Below are 17,276 nucleotides of genomic sequence, written 5' to 3'. Positions count from 1 at the left end.
ACCCCACATATTCTGTTCAACAGCTGAATATTAACTCTGGCTCTTAAAGATTAGAAAAGTCCTACAACCCTTGGCATGCTCTGAGATCTCAACTGGTTGGGGAATCATAGAGAAATTCCATCTTTGACATTAAAATAAATGCTTCTATTAGGTTTTGTGATTGACAAGGAAGAGAGGAGGAAAGATGTTGCATTTCTACCTCCTAAAGAATCTATTTTTTAAAGGTAGGTAGGCTCTAACTGACTTCTGACACATGTCATTCAACACTATAGAAACTCTCTTGGATAAGAACCTGACCCAGGCACACCCACTTGTAAACTGGGGAAGGGGGAGGATTTGAGTGTAAGCACCTTGAACCAGAGGACATTTTTTTTCCATTTAAAAAAACCTTCCTGGGGTTAATTTCCATAAGTGTACATTTCCTTTTCATAATTCTAGTCATTAATCACCAAGTAGTGTTTAAGAGCACCTGTGTGGATCACAGATTCCACAGTCCAACCTGAAAACTCGAATTTGGGATTACTTCTTGCTCTAAGAAGTATAATCCATCCCCAGGGTCTGCCCCTGACTCATCTGGCATCTCTGTTTTTGAAAGAACTTGGATCAGGGCACAGGATTTCAGTGTCTTCTCTTACTCCTCTTTTCTTGAATCCAGGGTCTCTTAACCTCCGCACTGTAGACATTTGGGGATGGATACTTCTTTACTGCAGGGGAGGCTGTCCTGTGCGTGGTGGGATGGTTAGCAGCGTCTCTGACTTCTACCCACTAGGTGCTAGAAATGCTCCTACCCCAGTTGTGACAACCAAAAATGTCCCCAGACATAGCCAAACGTCCCCTTGCAGAGGTAATAGGTAGGACTGTGAAGGAGCAAACTGTCCCCTACTGAGAACCACTGCTCTCTAATCCCTGAGCATCCCAAAACTGAGGATCCTACCAGGAATTACCCGGTCACCACTAGACATGGTTCTCAAGGATACCCATGTACTTTAACCAAGTCAGTGTTCTCAACACTGGTTGCACATTAGAATCACCTGAGATGTTTACCAATGACCAACTGAGCATTAGCATTTTTTAAAAAGCTCCCCAGAGATCTCAATTTGTAGACAGGACAGACAACCTCTGAACTAAGTGTACGTAGCAATCTTAATACTTATTAAAACACCAAAAAAAAACCTCACCCCAAATTTATTTCAAATAGGAAATGCCAAGTAGTTTCAGAGAAATAAAAAATTCCATATATCAGTCTATTACAGTCTATTATAGGCCCCTGGAGACATTCACATGTGCTTTTTGTTGTTTTGTTATCATCACAAAGCAGTTGAGAAACTGGATAACTCTGGGAATTCTGAGCTTTATAACAGTTTGACTGAAGGTGCATCACTTGATGTAGAGCAATTTCTCTGGTGCTTGTAATTCACAGACTCTTTTGACCAAAGTGACAGGGAGGAGCCTGACCAAGAGGAAATTCCTGGAATGTACAGTGTTGGAATTGACAGGGAAGGAAGATCAAGACTTAGCAAGACTAAGCGTGGCTTAGGAAGGGAGGCCTCTGATAATGTTCTTCAGCAGATGAAAAATATGATCTAATGGCTACCTCTTTCCTTTGTTAGTGCTTCAGTAACAGTGGGAATAAAACCAGACAATGGCGGTCTTCGTAACTTAGGATCCAGAAGAATGATGCCCAGAAGGTGTACATGTTCTGGCAGCTGCCAGTCCCACTTCTGGCCGGCCAGGAGGGGCTGGCCAAGGTTTTCATCCAGTTATTAATCTTCTGAAAGGTATAGGATGCATTCAGTGATGTTCAACTTTCCATGTGACCTTAGGCAACTCAACTTCCCTGAGGTTTTGTTTCCTTATTTGAAAGATGAGCAGCATGATATTTACCCCAGACAGTGACTATAAGGATTAAATTAGATAATGTGTGTGAAAGTGCTTTGTGAAATGTAAGGCCCAGTAGGTAGCCCATTGTAAACCCAGAACTGAGCGTGCTATTACATTATCACATTAAGTTCATGTTTCTCTGGTTTGTCCTCTGGCTGTTCTTCCTCGCAGTCTGGGTTAGGATCCGGGTGGTGGATTTCAATGACAAGAACATAGATGAGGCCTCCAATGATAGCACCAACAAAAGGGCCCACTACAGGAATCCACCAGAAGTTATTTCCAGCTCTGAAATCAAACAAAGAAATTAGTGATACACCACTTGGCCTTCTTCCTGGTATTACTGCTAGTTATTCACTAACCAGCTGGTCATTTCTCATGCTCATGACTCCCTTTTAAATCAGCAAGAGCTAAGTATAAGGGCACTCACTGTAGCTTGGCAACCATCATCCTAGATTTTGCAGTATACCTGATTTCAGATGATCTATTCCATTCTCCTATTAGTACTTGTGAGAGAAATGACCCGTTTATTTTCCTTTCAGAAAATATAGTCCCCGAACCCATGGCTACAATTGAGGGCATTTAGGGAAAGTTCAGGTCGATTATTCAGGAGTTGCCTTCCCCTCAAACTGAAATAATGAGTCTTGGGGATTATGAATGGTTGGGAGATGTGGAGAGATTCCTGGACATGATTGGTATATGAGGGCAATTACAAAATTAACAATCAGGAAACATTTGCCAATAAGTGAATTTAAAAAAATCAAAGGTAGAGATATGAATTACCTACTAAATATAATTTAGTTCAGTACTTATATTTTGAGGTCACAGCTTACTTAAACTTACTCTCTGATAAGGACTTTCTGCCATGTTTCCCTCTCCCCTCCAGAAATCCTCAATGTCAGCACATTGTATTGGAGGTATAGTTCTGAGAGAAAGCAGGTGCCTTTGCGAATTGTCACCATCTCTTTTGGAGATAGAAAATCCATTTAAATAATTCCGTAGAAAGGACCATGAGTGGTCAGAAGCAAGTAAAACTATACAATATGTTGTTTAAGGATATGTGCATTTGAGATAAAACTTTTTAAAAGCAGGATAATTATGAACAAAAAATTCAGAGTAATGCAGAGGAGGCAGAGGAAACAAGAGGAACACAACTACGCATGGGAATTTCACAGTGTTCTATTTGGGGGAAGGACTCATGGCTGCTATTTTTATTTTTATTCCTAACAACTATACATATTTCCATGGGACCTTTTGTTTGTATCAGTTTTTTATTAGAAAGGATAATAAAGGAAATAAGCACAGAACAGGGGGCCTGTCCTAGAATTCATGAGATTTAGTTCTAATCTCAGGAGGGTCCACAAGGTCTTTGGGCAAGTCTCCTCATCTCTGAGCTTCATTCTTCCATCTGAACAGTGGTCCCTTCCACCTGTATCATCCAAGCACTTTCTTAGATCCTGAATCTTGTATCATCAATGCAGGCTCACAATAAGATAATAAATCTTAAGACCATAAACGCAGGCTCTGGGGAAGAGCACCGTGATTAAGCACAGTGGCCGGCAGATGTCACTCTTACTGCACTGGAAAGAGGTCACTGCACTCAGCTGTTCTCACAGCGCCCTTTCCCATGCCTCCAAATCCAGGTGGAATTCTCTATGAGAGGCACCTGGGCTTTAAAGAACTAGGAGCCTTCTCTTCAGGTAAGCACACGAAGCAAGGTTAAGCCACTTATTTGGTCCATCACTTCCATCACTGGTTTGTGGCAAATCTCTTACTGTCATTTAACAGATTAGGGTCCAAGATATCTGCCAGCACACATGTCCTCCTTTCACTGGCTGGACCCTCTTGAGCTGGATGTGTTGCACCAGGGTCACAAGGCTTAAATGGAGGAGCTCTGATGCGGTTCCCTGCCTGGCCTCACAGGTAAACAAGGTCATTTGCACACTGTGATTTGGGGGATGCCAGAAATATGTCTGTGTTAATTGCTTACGGTACCATCATCAGGGATTCATTCCTTTGGTTAAACTATTTTAAAAATTAACAATACCCCTGAGATCCTTCATCCACTAAGTTATCAACACTTTAAAGTGAATTAGTGAAGACCACTTGCTTACATCCTAATACTTAAGGGAAAAGCAAGAGTCAGCCAGGGTCTGTCTTGCCCTTGTCAGACCTGCTGGAGCCCCGCTCCCGCTGTCATCCTCACTCCGTGCCGTGCAGGGACAAGTGAGGATCCAAGGCAGTCTCGGCTTTATCTGAGACCTTGGGTGTGGATCCAAACTAGAAAGTCCCCTGAGATGCTTAGCTTGGATGTAGAACCCTGAAAGGATGGGACACTTTAGGGACACTTTGGAGTCCTGTTATCCCTCAGAGGTTTCCTTGGGAACTTTTTGGTTGAGGATTATCAGTCAGTCTAGCTATTTCCTAACTGGTTTCTGCTGCCTCTACTCATTTTTAATCTGTTCTATATAATAATGTCGGATCAGTTTTGCTAAATTGAAGTTCTAAACATGTCAAACTTCTGCCCTAAATCCTTTGTTGCTCCCTATAACCTACAGAAGAGGGAGCAGCAAAAACCCCAAAGTCTCGTTCTGGGAATCTAGGTCCTCTAATGGTCTGAAACAATTGCCCTTCCAAGCCTCTTCACGCACCCTTCCAACTAAACTAGATCATGTGTTATTTTAACATTCTGTCTTGGGATACAGAATCCTCTCTGCCTGAAATATCCTCTCTGTCCCCTGTTTAAGCATGTCCAAATACTACAAAATGCCCCTACTTCCACCCCCATAATTCTCAAATTTGGAGCTACAAACCTTCTCTCAACTCTTGGAGTTAATTAGTCAAATCTCTTTAATGGCACTTGACAGCTTCAACCTGTGTAAGAGCCTATGCTCACTACTCTGAAATAGAACGTAAATAAAGCAGTGAAGGGCAACAACAGTGAAGGGCATCTTTAGCACAGGGCCTTGAATAAGAAATCAGGTAGCTGCATGGATGAATGAATGCATGAATGAGGGGAAAAGACCCTGATGCTAACAAGGAACATGGTGCTCAGAGTTTGGCATTAGGTGATTTCAGCATTCTCCCACAGACATGGTCTCCTGCCATATACTCAACAAAGCAAAGAAAACAGGCAAGATCTCTACCTCTTTAGAACCACCATCACTCTTAGAACTTTGGGTGAATCACCAAGCAGGGCTCAAATAGAGGTCACATCACTATGGGGCACCTTTGTTCTCGGTGTCTGTGTGAAGCTCACAGAGGTGTCTTGATGGTGCGGGCAGTGGTCTCCTGGAGTGAACCTCAGGAAATTGGGATTAAAGGAAACTCATGGGCCAATTCTGGGCTTTGGAAATAAGGAGATCTTTAACGTATGCTTTTGACAGTCCATTGGAAGAATACAAATGATCCTTCCTAGTTGTCATTTTCTTCAACCTTTTCACGTTCTAGTATGATCATTCTGGAAGAGAGCTCCTCAACTGTGGCACTCTTAACATTTTTGGCTGAGTAATTCTTAGTTGTGGCGATCTGTCCTGGATACTGTAAGATGCTTAGCAGTATCCCTCTACTGGCCTCTACCACTAGATGCTGGTGACATCTGCCCCCACCCTCCCCAGTTGTGACAACCCAAAGTGTCTCCAGGCATTGCCAAATGTCCCTAGGGGCAATATCACCTCTGGCTGAGAACCACTGCTCTAGAAAATTCACTGCATTGTTCGTTTCTTAAAGATAGGAAATGTTTCTTGATTCTTTTTTATCCCTCATCTCCTAGGACATGTGTGTCACATAGCATTTATCCATACTTTTATTCAATAGCTTTTATTGAGGCTTTCTATGCGCCAGGCCCCATCCTAGTCACAGTGGACACAGCAGTGAAAACATGGTCAAGGGCTCTGTCCTCATGATGCTTACACTATAGCGTAATGCTAATGCTGTCTGTGGTGGTGATCAGAATGGTGTCAGTGATTTCAGTAGCTTGTGTTTCATGATGGTGAAGGCAATCCAAACCCTTAAATAAAGTCATCACTTGTGTACAACTATATACAGGTCAGCATTAGGGACACTCAAGTGTTTTGTTCTCACAGCAGACATTAAACTAAAATTTGCTCACACATGTTTTCCCTGCTTCTCTTTCTCCATGTTAGAGCCCTGTGTCCTGGGGAACAAAGGTGGGTGGCTTTCCCAGAGAGAGATGTGATGAGTGGATGAGGACTGGCCACCATGACTTTAGTGGGGGGACAGTGGGAAGGAATTAATGGGCAAAGTTTGTCTTGGGAGCTTGGTACCAGCAGTTGGCATATTTCATCAGCACGTTCTGAGGTGTAAGGCACGGGGTCTTGCCACTTCCTGTGCACAGGCTCTCTTTGATGCCTGTTCTGCCAGGAATTTCTTATGCTTTAAGAATTCAAGAACCAGTGATTAGGACTCTGCACTTTCACTGCCGAGGGCAAGGGTTCGATCCCTGATTGGGGAACTAAGACCCCGAAAGCCACATGGCATGGCCAAAAGAAAAAGAAAAAAGAATAAGCTCAGCACTCACTTCTTCTGTGGTGCCTCCCCCAACTTCCCTGGGCAGAGCTAGTCACTCCCTCTTCTGTGTTGCCTTAGTACTTTGTTTCAAGGGTTACCAGAGCACTTGTTACATTGCTCAAGGCCAGTGTCTTATCTGATTTTGAAATTTCCTTGTCTGGCACAGTGACCACAGCATAGGTGGTGATCAAGGAAGATCTGTTGAATGAATGAATGAAGCGAAGCTAGCATGATCCACTAGAAAGAGCCCTATAGTAGTATCAGAAGATAGAAATTCTACCCCTTTGTCACAAAGTGAATATGTAGACAAGTTCTACATCCAAAATAGTCACATAAAACCATATACCAATTGAGAAATTATTATTATTATTATTATATAGGACAAACCTATCTCTTTGAATCTATCTAGAGCCTCTCTATCTTTCTCTGTCTCTTTGTCTCTCTCTCTGTCTCTGATTATGTCTCTGTGTCTATCTCTTTGTCTCCCTCCCCCTTCTCTCTCTCTCTCTCTCTCACACACACACACACACACACACCCCGTATCATAAATCACCAGTGATATGTTCCACACTTACGATGAGGATGCACTTAACCTCACCCTCCCATCTGCACTCTTTTGGATCTCCAGGTCAAAGCACAGCCTTCCCCATTGAGGCACAGTGTGAATCTTCCTCCCTCCTCCCTGACCGTTGTTACTTACGTGAAGACCTCAAACCCCCAACCTGCCAAGGCAGTGAAAAGTCTGGGACTCAGGTCTCGAGCTGGGTTCATGGCACAGCCACTGTTCATTCCCAGAGAGGAAGAAATGACAACAATCAGGAAGCCAATGACAATGGGCTGTAGGCCTTTGGGGACTCCCAAGTTTCTTGAGTCAAAAATGGCAAAGATGACAATGAGGAGGAACATGGTGGCCACTACCTGGGGAGGGAGAAAATGTACAAGGGATTTAGCTTATATTCTTCCCCCTTGCCCACCTCAAAATGCACCCACTCTCATTAAAAACAAACCTAGTAATAAGTAACGTACGCTGGGTGAGCACTCTGTGCCAGACCCTTATCGCAGCAATCCTAGACATGGGTGCTGATATCATTCTCCTTTACAGATTAGTTACCTGCCCAAGGTGACACAGTCAGTGACAGTCAGGTGTGGATCCAGAGAGTTCAGCTCTAGAGACTGTTATCTTTACTACACTATCCTGCTGAGCTACTACCAGCTAAATGGAGAGCAAGCTACAGGCTGGAAAAATGAACAAAGGGGCTCATTCAAATTGGTGAGAAAAACAATGTGAGACATCAATAGATGAATGGGCAAAGGAAATGAAAAGAAAATTCATAAAAGAAAAATAGATTTAAGAAACAAATAAGAGGGAAAAACTGATTCACAGTGAAAAAAAGTGCAAACAATACCAAGTGTTAGGGAACTGATACCACTTCTCTCAGGCTTTCCTAATTAAACTAAGCACATACTACACTTTTGAAAGGCAATTCATCAGTAATTTAGCAACATGCATTTAAAAAAATCCATAAGATTATGTACTGAATTTGACCCAGTTAGATATTTTGAGAACCACATCATGGAAATAATCTAACATATGGAAACATCATAAAGCAAATATGCAAATAAATAATTAAGCATCATTTATAGTATTGAGAAACTGGAGTCCACATCAATAGGGAAAGGGCTAACTATATTATGAAGTGCCCATTCTATAGTCTATTATACAGCCATTACAAACAAATACAAGAGCTATCTGGTAACATTTTTAAATGCTTATGATATTAAGAAAAATATGTGCATTATATTTTATACTTGAAAACAACATAAAAACAAGTTGTAAGAGATTATACAAACAATGGCAGCAGGTATTCTGAAGTGGTGTGGTACAGTGGGTATTTTCCCCACTCTCTAGTTTCTAAAATTTCCAAACTGTTATTTTACTTTAACAGCTAAATGATAGCTTCTATTTACCAGACACTTATTATGTGCCAGCTACTTCATATGCTTTTTCTCATTAGAACTTCACACCAATCGGTGAGATAAATCCTGTTTATTCACAGTTTACAGGTGAGGAAATGTAGATAGAAAGAGGTTAAGAAACTTGCCCAAGGGCACACAGCTCATAAGCAGAAGAATCAGGATAAGAACAAGGCAAGTGATTTTAGACCAGAATAGTTGTGCTATTGGCTACACGACAGATGCTTGGATGCAGCTTGTTTAAATGTCATTAAGGCAGAGACACTTCTAGCTGCCTAGAGAGTCTGGATAAACCTGTGCACGTGGGGAGACACAGAAGACCTGTGATACTCTTAAGCTCAACTACTACACTTCACAGTCCTTGAACTGAGATCACAATGTCTTTTCTTGAGGCCTCTACGTTTAGATCATGTGCACAAAAGAGACAGTTAGGTGGAACAAACCCCATTTGCCCCTACAGGGGTTGAAATGTCCAGTCATGCACTTTTCTCTGAAACTTGACTGATGTGGAACAAGTGTATGTATTAAAGAGGAGGCAGGAAACCCTTAGTGGTATCAACTTTGGCAAGGGCAGGAATTTGTCAACAAAGCCTGGGTTATGCGTAGGGACCTCTGACTTTGGAAACACAGCCTTTCCTTTCTGATAGGCCTATAATGTTCCTATGCATCCCCCTTATTAGATTATGTCTTTTCACCAAAGTTAGGTCTTTGTTGAATGTACACTTACTTGGTCTGCAAGTGCATTCACCAGAGACAGATACGGAGCTGGGTATGTTGCGAAAATGTGTGCTGTTGCGTTTTCTCCCACGACGAGCAGTTTTCCACCAGCAAAAGACAGAAATGCATCTATGGAAGACAGAGCTCTGGCATGTTAGTGTCCTCTGGGCAGAGGGGAGGTAGGCCTATGCCAGGTCTTGTGCTGAACAAGTACAGGAGAACCCTCAGGTTCAGCTAGGCAGATCCATATCATTTGCCTCTTTTCACTTCACAGTATGGTAGCTTTAGAGATACCCAGAGAACTTCCAGGATAGCTGAGAAAGTCCCGGCTGCCCTTGATGGTTCACTCCACGTTTGAGCCAAATCCTTATCCAGTGGGTCTTGGGAACCATTTTTCTTTGAGGGGAATTCTTGGAATTTTCAAGATTGACTAAAAGCCAAAGTGAAGCTTGGACTTGCTCTAGGCAGAGTTCATGATTCCCAGAGGGTTCTCAGTAACCCCTAATAGCAGTCCAGAATTTGAGGGCATCAAGGTACAGTGAAGATGCCCTTAGAACAAGGAATACAGCAGTCCCCGACACAGCCAGCACCACCCCAGGCCTCTCTGGCCACAGCAGCTGGTTCTCTAGGTTTCTGGTCTGGTCTTGAGTAATCCTTTAGTCTTCTTGCACTCTAATTCTTAGGATACTCTGTGGGAGTACATTTCCACACTGTACCCCTCAGGCTTGGCTCATAAATTCTAGTTCCTAAGGGCTTCAGTTTGAGAGTCATAAAGTATTAAGACTCACCTTGGGTTAGATAGAAGGAACTACTTTAACACTTGATTTTATGGAACCCCAAGATTTTTTAGTTTGAAGGGCCTAAGAAGTCATCTAGTTCAATTCCTTTATTTTCCAGAGGAGGAAACTGAGACCAATAAGGTCAGATGACTTACTGAAGTCACACAGCCTCGTACTTAGTTCACATGGAACTAAAGTCTGGGTCTTTGATCATCAGTACTCTGTTTCCCCCAGGACTGTTGCAGAATGGAAGCCCTGGCTATTGGATGGAAGGGAGAAGAGGTTCCCCACCCAGCCCATTTCTCTGCTATGCCTCTTCCTTCAAAGACTTTATTCCAGATTCCTTCTTTAAATACTTACTCATCATTCTCCTTGCCACAAGTCAACGGCTCCCTTCCCAGCCAAATCAGAGAAAGCCATGGAGAAGCCAGTGGCCTATTGCTTACTTTGGCATTGTTCACACTGTAGTGCTGGTTAGGTCTAAAAATATACTTCCTTTAAGTTCTGCCCTCCATTTAAGTTGTGACCATTTTCATTAAGAGGCTTCCTGAATGTGCCCTGATGATAATGTTGGCCCCATTATTTAGAACTTAGGACTCTTAGAACTGCCTGTCAAGTGTAAAACGTTTCCTGTTCTTACCTCATCTCACCTCTTCCTACAAGTAATTCTGACTTTCAACTTATAACCAGCTCTCCCTAATCTCTGGACTCAGGGGCCCTACTCACCATAATAAATGCCAAAGAGGGTTGCAGCCCCTACAAAGGCTCCCAAGAGCTGGGCCCCCACATAAAAGGGGAATTTGAACCACTTCATCCGTCCAAAAAGACACATTGCAAAAGTCACAGCTGGGTTGATGTGGCCACCTGCAAGGAAGATAAGGTGATTAGGAAAGTCAGAGGGCAGGCCAGCCAGGGAGAATTATTGTGAAGAAAACCTTATCTAGGGACTGCAGGCAGAATTCAGCCTTCTAGGTGAGGAACTGTATGTGAGGAGACAGAGGTGTGTGTGTGTGTGTGTGTGTGTCTGTGTGTGTGTTTGAGTGGAGAGGAAGAGAGGACTAATAATCCCCGTGGCATCATTAGACACTGTTTAGGAATTTTAGCTTTCTCAAAAGAAAGTCAAATATATAAAGAAACTTGTACTCAAGTGGCTCATTTTCTCTCTCTCTCTCTCTCTCTATCTATCTGTATCTATCTACTGGGTTTTGCCTAACTATAAAGCAATAACCCCAAAGAGATTGATATAAACCGTTAACTTCAGTATATTTTTAAGTCAATATACTTATATACATGTAAGATTTAAATCTATATCTAGTCCTTTCTAAGTCCATGTCCAGAGGATACAGAAACAGTCTTAGGACTGAAAAGAGATATCTCTTTAAGGGGAAATGGCCCTTCCTTTGTGGGCTGTGCCTCTCACTGAGGTAAGGGGCTCAGTTGATTTTGAGGTAGTCACAGTGTCTGAGTGGATTTTCTGTAGTTTCTCTGCATAAACGATGTATATCTCACACACAGAAATGGAGCGACACTTCCTCCACTCCAGCCTAAACTCTGACTAGAGAAATCAGCTTCTTTGATTCTAACCCAGTTGCAAGGTCAGGTAGAGGGCTTGCTCTGGGGTAGGTTACTGATATCCCCAGCTGGCTTTGCTAGTAACAACAATAAAAACAATGCCTATTGAACACTTGCCAGATGCTGTCATTGGGGTATTACATGCACTTGATCCTCCTAAGAACCCAGTGAGGTGGGTACTAGTCCAGTTAACTGCTGAGGAAACTGAGGCACAGAAGTAAAGTAACATTTTAAGGTCACATGGCTAATAAGTGGTAGGTCTAGGATTCACATTCAGGTTTATTTGAACTCTTGGGCCTATGTTCTTTTCTAGACCTTCTTCACCAAGTTTATAAAGGTTTCTCTGCCTTAGAAGGCAGGGAAAAATTTTTCAAAGATCATCTTTGAGCATATGGGCTTGATTCCTAGGGATGAAGGGCACTCACATGAAGCTTGCCAATGACATTTAGTGTGGAGGGGGGGATTAGAGTAACTGTCAATGTGACCACACTGAAATGTGGACCTCTGGGTTGTGGAAATAGTTGTAAACAAAGGAGTGATGATGATGATGATGACACTCTGCCATTTGACCCCCCACAGAACCTATTGGTGAGCTTGTTTTGGGAAGCCTTCCCCCCTCTCCCCTGTCCGTGAAGAAAGCTATGCTTTTTCTGAGTCTCTAAGCCAAAGTGGGCTTGAAATGGGGAGGGGTTCTGACTGCTGACTACACCGTGAGGGTCCTTTCTTCACCTGCCTCTGCCACTCTGGGGCTAATATGAACAAGAAAATGCCAATATATCAAAGCACAGGTGACTTCCTGAAGCCTTACACACACATCACCTGTTTTGTTTTACTTTTAAATCTAAGAGAGTCATAATTCTGGAGACTGGCAGGAGTACAGCTTACTAGGGAAGCTGGAAACAGGGGTTAGAAGAGGGGAGCACCCAGGGCAGTGGAAAGTTCCTGGAGCCAGCCCTGTTCCTCTTCTCCCAGAGCTGGTTGGAGGGTAGCCGCCACCCAGCCAGCCTGGAGGAACTCATTGTGAAAGGACAAGGGGATGTAAGAAGTCACCTCCAATCAAAAATGTCTCCCCTCAGATGAGTCCACCAATGGGAGAGTTACTGTTTAGCAAGCTCCTCTTCCAAAATAAGACTTGCTGTAGGTAGGTCTTATTTAGCCCCTCAAAGGCACCCTGAGGCAGAAACTGTTGTTCACCTTGACCTTGACATGCTGCAAGGCATTCAGTAGGTTTTCAAGATATGAAAGTTGATATATGTGGAATCTAAAATATGGCACAAATGAACCTATCTACAAAGCAGAAACAGACTCAGAGACATAGAGAACAGACTGGTGGTTGCCAAGGGGGAGGTGGGGAGGGAGAGGGATGGACTGGGAGTTTGGGGCCGGTAAGATGCCAACTATTACATTCAGAATGGATGAACAACAAGTCCTAATGTATAGCACGGGGAACTATATCCAGTCTCCTGAGATAAACCATAATGGAAAAGAATATAAAAAAAGAATGTCTATATGTGTATAACTGAGTCACTTTGCTGTGCCGCAGAGACTGGCACAACATTGTAAATCAACTGCACTTCAATTTAAAAAATTGAAGAAAAAAAAGATATGAAAGTTGAAGAAATAGAAGTCTTTATTCAGATGGCTCAGACTACAAAGATCTACAGAGGGAAGGTTGTTTGGGGGTCAGAGAGGCTGTGCCGGGAGGGTGCTTTGCAAAGCAACGAGGAGAGTTTCTCCTTGCAGAGATGCGTGATCACTTGGCTTACCTGAAGGACAAAGCAGAGCAGTGTAGTGGAAAGAACATGAGTGCTAGAGTCAGGGAAGGCCGCACTCACATCTTGGCCCTGCCAAGGTGGTTGTGATGATCAGATTATTCACATAAAGAGCCCAGGGGGATAGCTGGATTCCCCGAGGCCTGAGATGAAAGTCTTACGTGAGCAAGGTGAACTCTTTCAAGGTTCTGTCCTAGACGTGTCTCCTCCCCACCACCCACAGACAACTCTGTGATAGAGATCATCTTAATATTTTATTTGTCATTAAGCAAAGCTATTTTGATTTTTCAGTGAATTTTTATTGCTTATAAAAAAACTACATCAAAAACAACCGCCATAGTCTAGGTACAAGCTGGCAGTGTAAACACTTCGTGGGGGATGGTGCATAATTAGGGCATTATGAGTTCTGATTGGCCAGATTGGATTGCCAGACTATTGGCAAGTTCACAAGGGAGCAGGGTGCGGTAACTGCCATGCAGTAAGGTAATGCTTTATGTTCCACAACCAGATGTCAGCTGACCTCACCAGTCTGGACCACAAAGTGGGATCCCATTTATGTTTATGCCTAATATACATTGGTTATTTTTGGAATTCCCAAAGAGGGCCTCACATATGCCCACAAACCAGCATGTTAGCTGCAGCCACTGTGAGAAAGTCACCTCCCCTACACAGTCTTCCTCTCCTGTTCCTGGCCTGCTGAAGCCAATACTGAGTCTGCACTGATGTCATCAGTGGGCCAGTGTGTTGTCTGTGCATGTTTCCCCCAGTTCTCAGGGAGCCTGAATATCAGTTCCAAACAGAGATGGGGAGATAAGCTCCTTTTCCAACTCAATGCTACCTTATATCAGCCAGGCTCAGAAACTGCTCTCCTTGCATTTTGAGATCTCACAGTCTCTCATAAACAACTTGGACAGCTCCCGAGCCTCGCCCAGAAACAGCCTCTAGTGCAAACAGTCCCATCAATTGTGGCCCTTACTCCTCTGAGCGCAGGGGCTTAATCCCAGTCTAAAGGCCGGATGGGAAGACTCCACACCATCCTTTACTCCCTCTTCCCCTTCCTGCTGGTCCCTGTCACTTCTCCTCCTATCGTGACTCCAGATATACCAATGGATGCAAACAGACATTGACAGCGCTGGTGGTATAGGGTGTTAGCTACATTGGTAGGGTCTGGGACCAATTTATCCTAAGTAAATATTTGATGAAGTTTAATTCAGGGTGTTATGCAGGTGAAATACTGCAAAACCACATCTCCACCTTAAAAAATATCACTGAAAATATACCTACATTTATATTGAATGGTTTGTGGAAACAACACCTGTGTGAATGTAGTTGGGAGCGTGAGGGGAGGCAGTAGAGCATCCTGCATGCTTATTTGAAGCCAGGAGTGTGTTCTGTGTCTGGTGTCAAGGCCTGCAGCTGTAATTAAGCCTTGGCACATTCAGGGTGTTCCCCTGGTTATTCTTGTGTCTTAGGTAGGCAGTACAGTGCTGGGATCACAGCAAAGGCTCGGCAAGAGTTTGAACAGAAACACTGCTCATGCCAAACAAACCACATGTATGGGAATCTGTAACCTGGTCTGCTCCAGGATCTGAGTCCGCCTGTGATATGGAAAGGCTGACAGCTAGCAAATGACTGTTCCAAGTGCCCAGCCCGTGGATGCTCTGTGGGGGTCTGGACAATCATTCTTTAGTGCTCCAATGGCAGTACTTGTCACCAGTCCAGCCAGCTCAACTGCAGGATCCTCCAGCTGGACCGTACTGCCCATAGGCCCTGCCTGTACTGTCCTTCCCATAGTAGACCACTGGAAATGTTGTATAATAATGGGGATCTGTGCTTTGCTGTCGTATAGACCTGGGTCAAATCTTTGATCTGTCTCTCTGCCAGCTGTGGGACTTCTGGCAATTTACTCAATCCCTTGGAGCTCCAGTTTTCTCTGTAGAATGGACAATAATACTGGCCTCAGAGTGCTGCCATAGAAGTGAGAGGAGATAAAGTATGTACAGCACCCAGTACAGTGCCCAGCATGCAGGGGGTCCCTTCTTCCGTTATCACCAGCAGTCTTGCCTTAGTTCTCTGAGCCCCCAAACAAGGCTGCTGAGGATTCTGCAAGCCTTTGGGAAGTGGATCATTTCCACAGTTCCTTCCTAAGGTCCCAGGCTGTATTAAATATCATTTCATTTTGCTTCTCAGAACCTTGAGAATGGCTTCTAATTAGCCTACCACTCAGGACAGAATTGGACCAAGACCTTCTGACTAGCCCTGTACCTCCATGAACACACTAGCTATTTTGCAAATGACCTAGGCTCTCTCTGATTGCTGTGGATAAAGGTCCAGGGAATTGCCTCTGTTGGAATGATATTCACTGGGCTATTCACAGCGTATCTGGGAAGTGGTTTCCAAGCGTGGGGTAGAGCTAGTAAAAGATTCCATTGATAGATGAAGAATACTATTCAGTAGCCAGATTTAGGAATCAGTCAGTTCTGAGTTCCAACCTCATCTCTGTCTTTTGCTAAATGTTGCCTTTGCGCCAGTCACTTACCACTTGCTGGCCATTTAAATTTTGTCATCTATAAAAATAGAATCAAATACATATTCTTGCAGGACTGTTGAGATCTAGAAAAATTAAGGTCTGTAAAGTACCCAGAACTGCGCTAGTACATTGGAATGGTTGAGTTAATAGTAGCTATTATTATTAGTATTTCTATTACTTACCAGAGACACCTCCAGCAACATAAATGGCCATTACTATTGCCAATGAAAATCCAGTATTGATAGTGATGATTCCTCCATGACGTCCTCGACTGAGGACAGCTTGGGCAACAGAGCCACATCCAAGGACCTGGAATGAAAGGGAACTCAACAAGTAAGTGAAGATGGCCACTATCAAAGACAATGGAAAGTCAGAGTAACAACATGCATTTTTCAAGCACGCTCATGGATTGGACTGCCATAGGCCTCGTACAAATCAAATTATAATCTTCCAGCTGTGCACAGATAGCAAAATGATGGTCCCAAGGCTGCATCTGTCTTATGGATGAGTTTTGTTAAGACTGCACAGTGTTAAAATTTTGTATGAATTTATAAACCAAGTAATTTGGTAATCATTTCATAATATATATAAATATCAAATCATTATGTTGTAAAACTGAAACTAATATAATGGTGTGTGTCAATTATACCTCAAAAGGAAGGAAGGAAGGAAGGAAGGGCAGGAGGAAGGAAGGGGGGAAGAAAGGAACATTTGGTGAGGGAGGGTTATTGGGAAAGATGAAACAGTCACATACAAGTTTGGTAGGAAAACAACAGGGCAACAAATGACCATCAGCCTTTGTCACTGTGGTTTAAAGAGCCAGTGTGGCCCTGGAGGAATAAGTTCTGGGCTGCAGTATCATTAGATCATTGCTCTTAGATGTCAAATAGCCACAACTTTTTCTAGAATACAGGTTCTATTTTGGGTTTTATAACTAAAGAAGAGCAACCAACTGGAGGGAGGGCTCAGCATCAAGTAATGGATATTATTTAAGGGCATATGAAGAAAGGTTTCAGAAACAAACGTATTTAAGGAACAAGAGATTAAGAATGTGAAGACTTCTTATCTGGAAGATAATAACCAGCTCTCTTCACAAAAGGATGTCTCTTCACAAAAGGATGAGAAAGGAAGTCTGAACCTGAAATATGAGAGGTTGCACATAAACCATTTCCTGATAGTGATGAATTAATTCTGAATAGCTCCCTTGGGACCCATTTGTGGAGTCCTTCAGAGAAATACAATTTACAAACAATGGATATTTAATACATATAGAATGATTTTGGTTTACTCCTCCCTAAAGGCAGAGAAATTACCTAGATGATCTTTTAACATCCCCTCCAGTCCCTGATTCTAAGGTATATTGATTTAGCTCTACCTGCTAGACAGTAGGGAGAAGTAGGACTTGACATCTCAAGGGAAGCACAGGGGCTGCATATCACATGCACAGGGCTGTCTTTGACGTTAATCACAGACTCCAGACCCTGCACTGAGAGCTAAATAAAGTTGCAGCAGGAACATGTTCCC

The 17,276-nt window shown here is 43.1% G+C and overlaps 1 protein-coding gene across 1 annotated transcript in view; it reads right to left on the bottom strand.

Annotated features, from left to right (window-relative positions):
* Window positions 1-1,178: 1,178 nt before the first annotated feature.
* The window catches only part of AQP9 (aquaporin 9), a 38,105-nt gene continuing 22,007 nt past the window's right edge, over window positions 1,179-17,276 (bottom strand). The window contains exons 2-6 of the mRNA XM_068552460.1: window positions 15,935-16,061; window positions 10,605-10,742; window positions 9,110-9,228; window positions 7,109-7,326; window positions 1,179-2,166 (exon numbers count right to left, since the gene is read on the bottom strand). Of these exons, the coding sequence (XP_068408561.1) occupies window positions 1,992-2,166; window positions 7,109-7,326; window positions 9,110-9,228; window positions 10,605-10,742; window positions 15,935-16,061 (777 nt within the window). The 3' untranslated portion in view covers window positions 1,179-1,991. The remainder of the gene's footprint in view (window positions 2,167-7,108; window positions 7,327-9,109; window positions 9,229-10,604; window positions 10,743-15,934; window positions 16,062-17,276) is intronic.

This window comes from Eschrichtius robustus, chromosome 1, assembly GCF_028021215.1.
Source record: "Eschrichtius robustus isolate mEscRob2 chromosome 1, mEscRob2.pri, whole genome shotgun sequence".
Classification (NCBI taxonomy): Eukaryota; Metazoa; Chordata; class Mammalia; order Artiodactyla; family Eschrichtiidae; genus Eschrichtius; species Eschrichtius robustus.
Note: the sequence above shows the minus strand (reverse complement) of the source record. Positions and strands in the feature narration are given on the sequence as shown.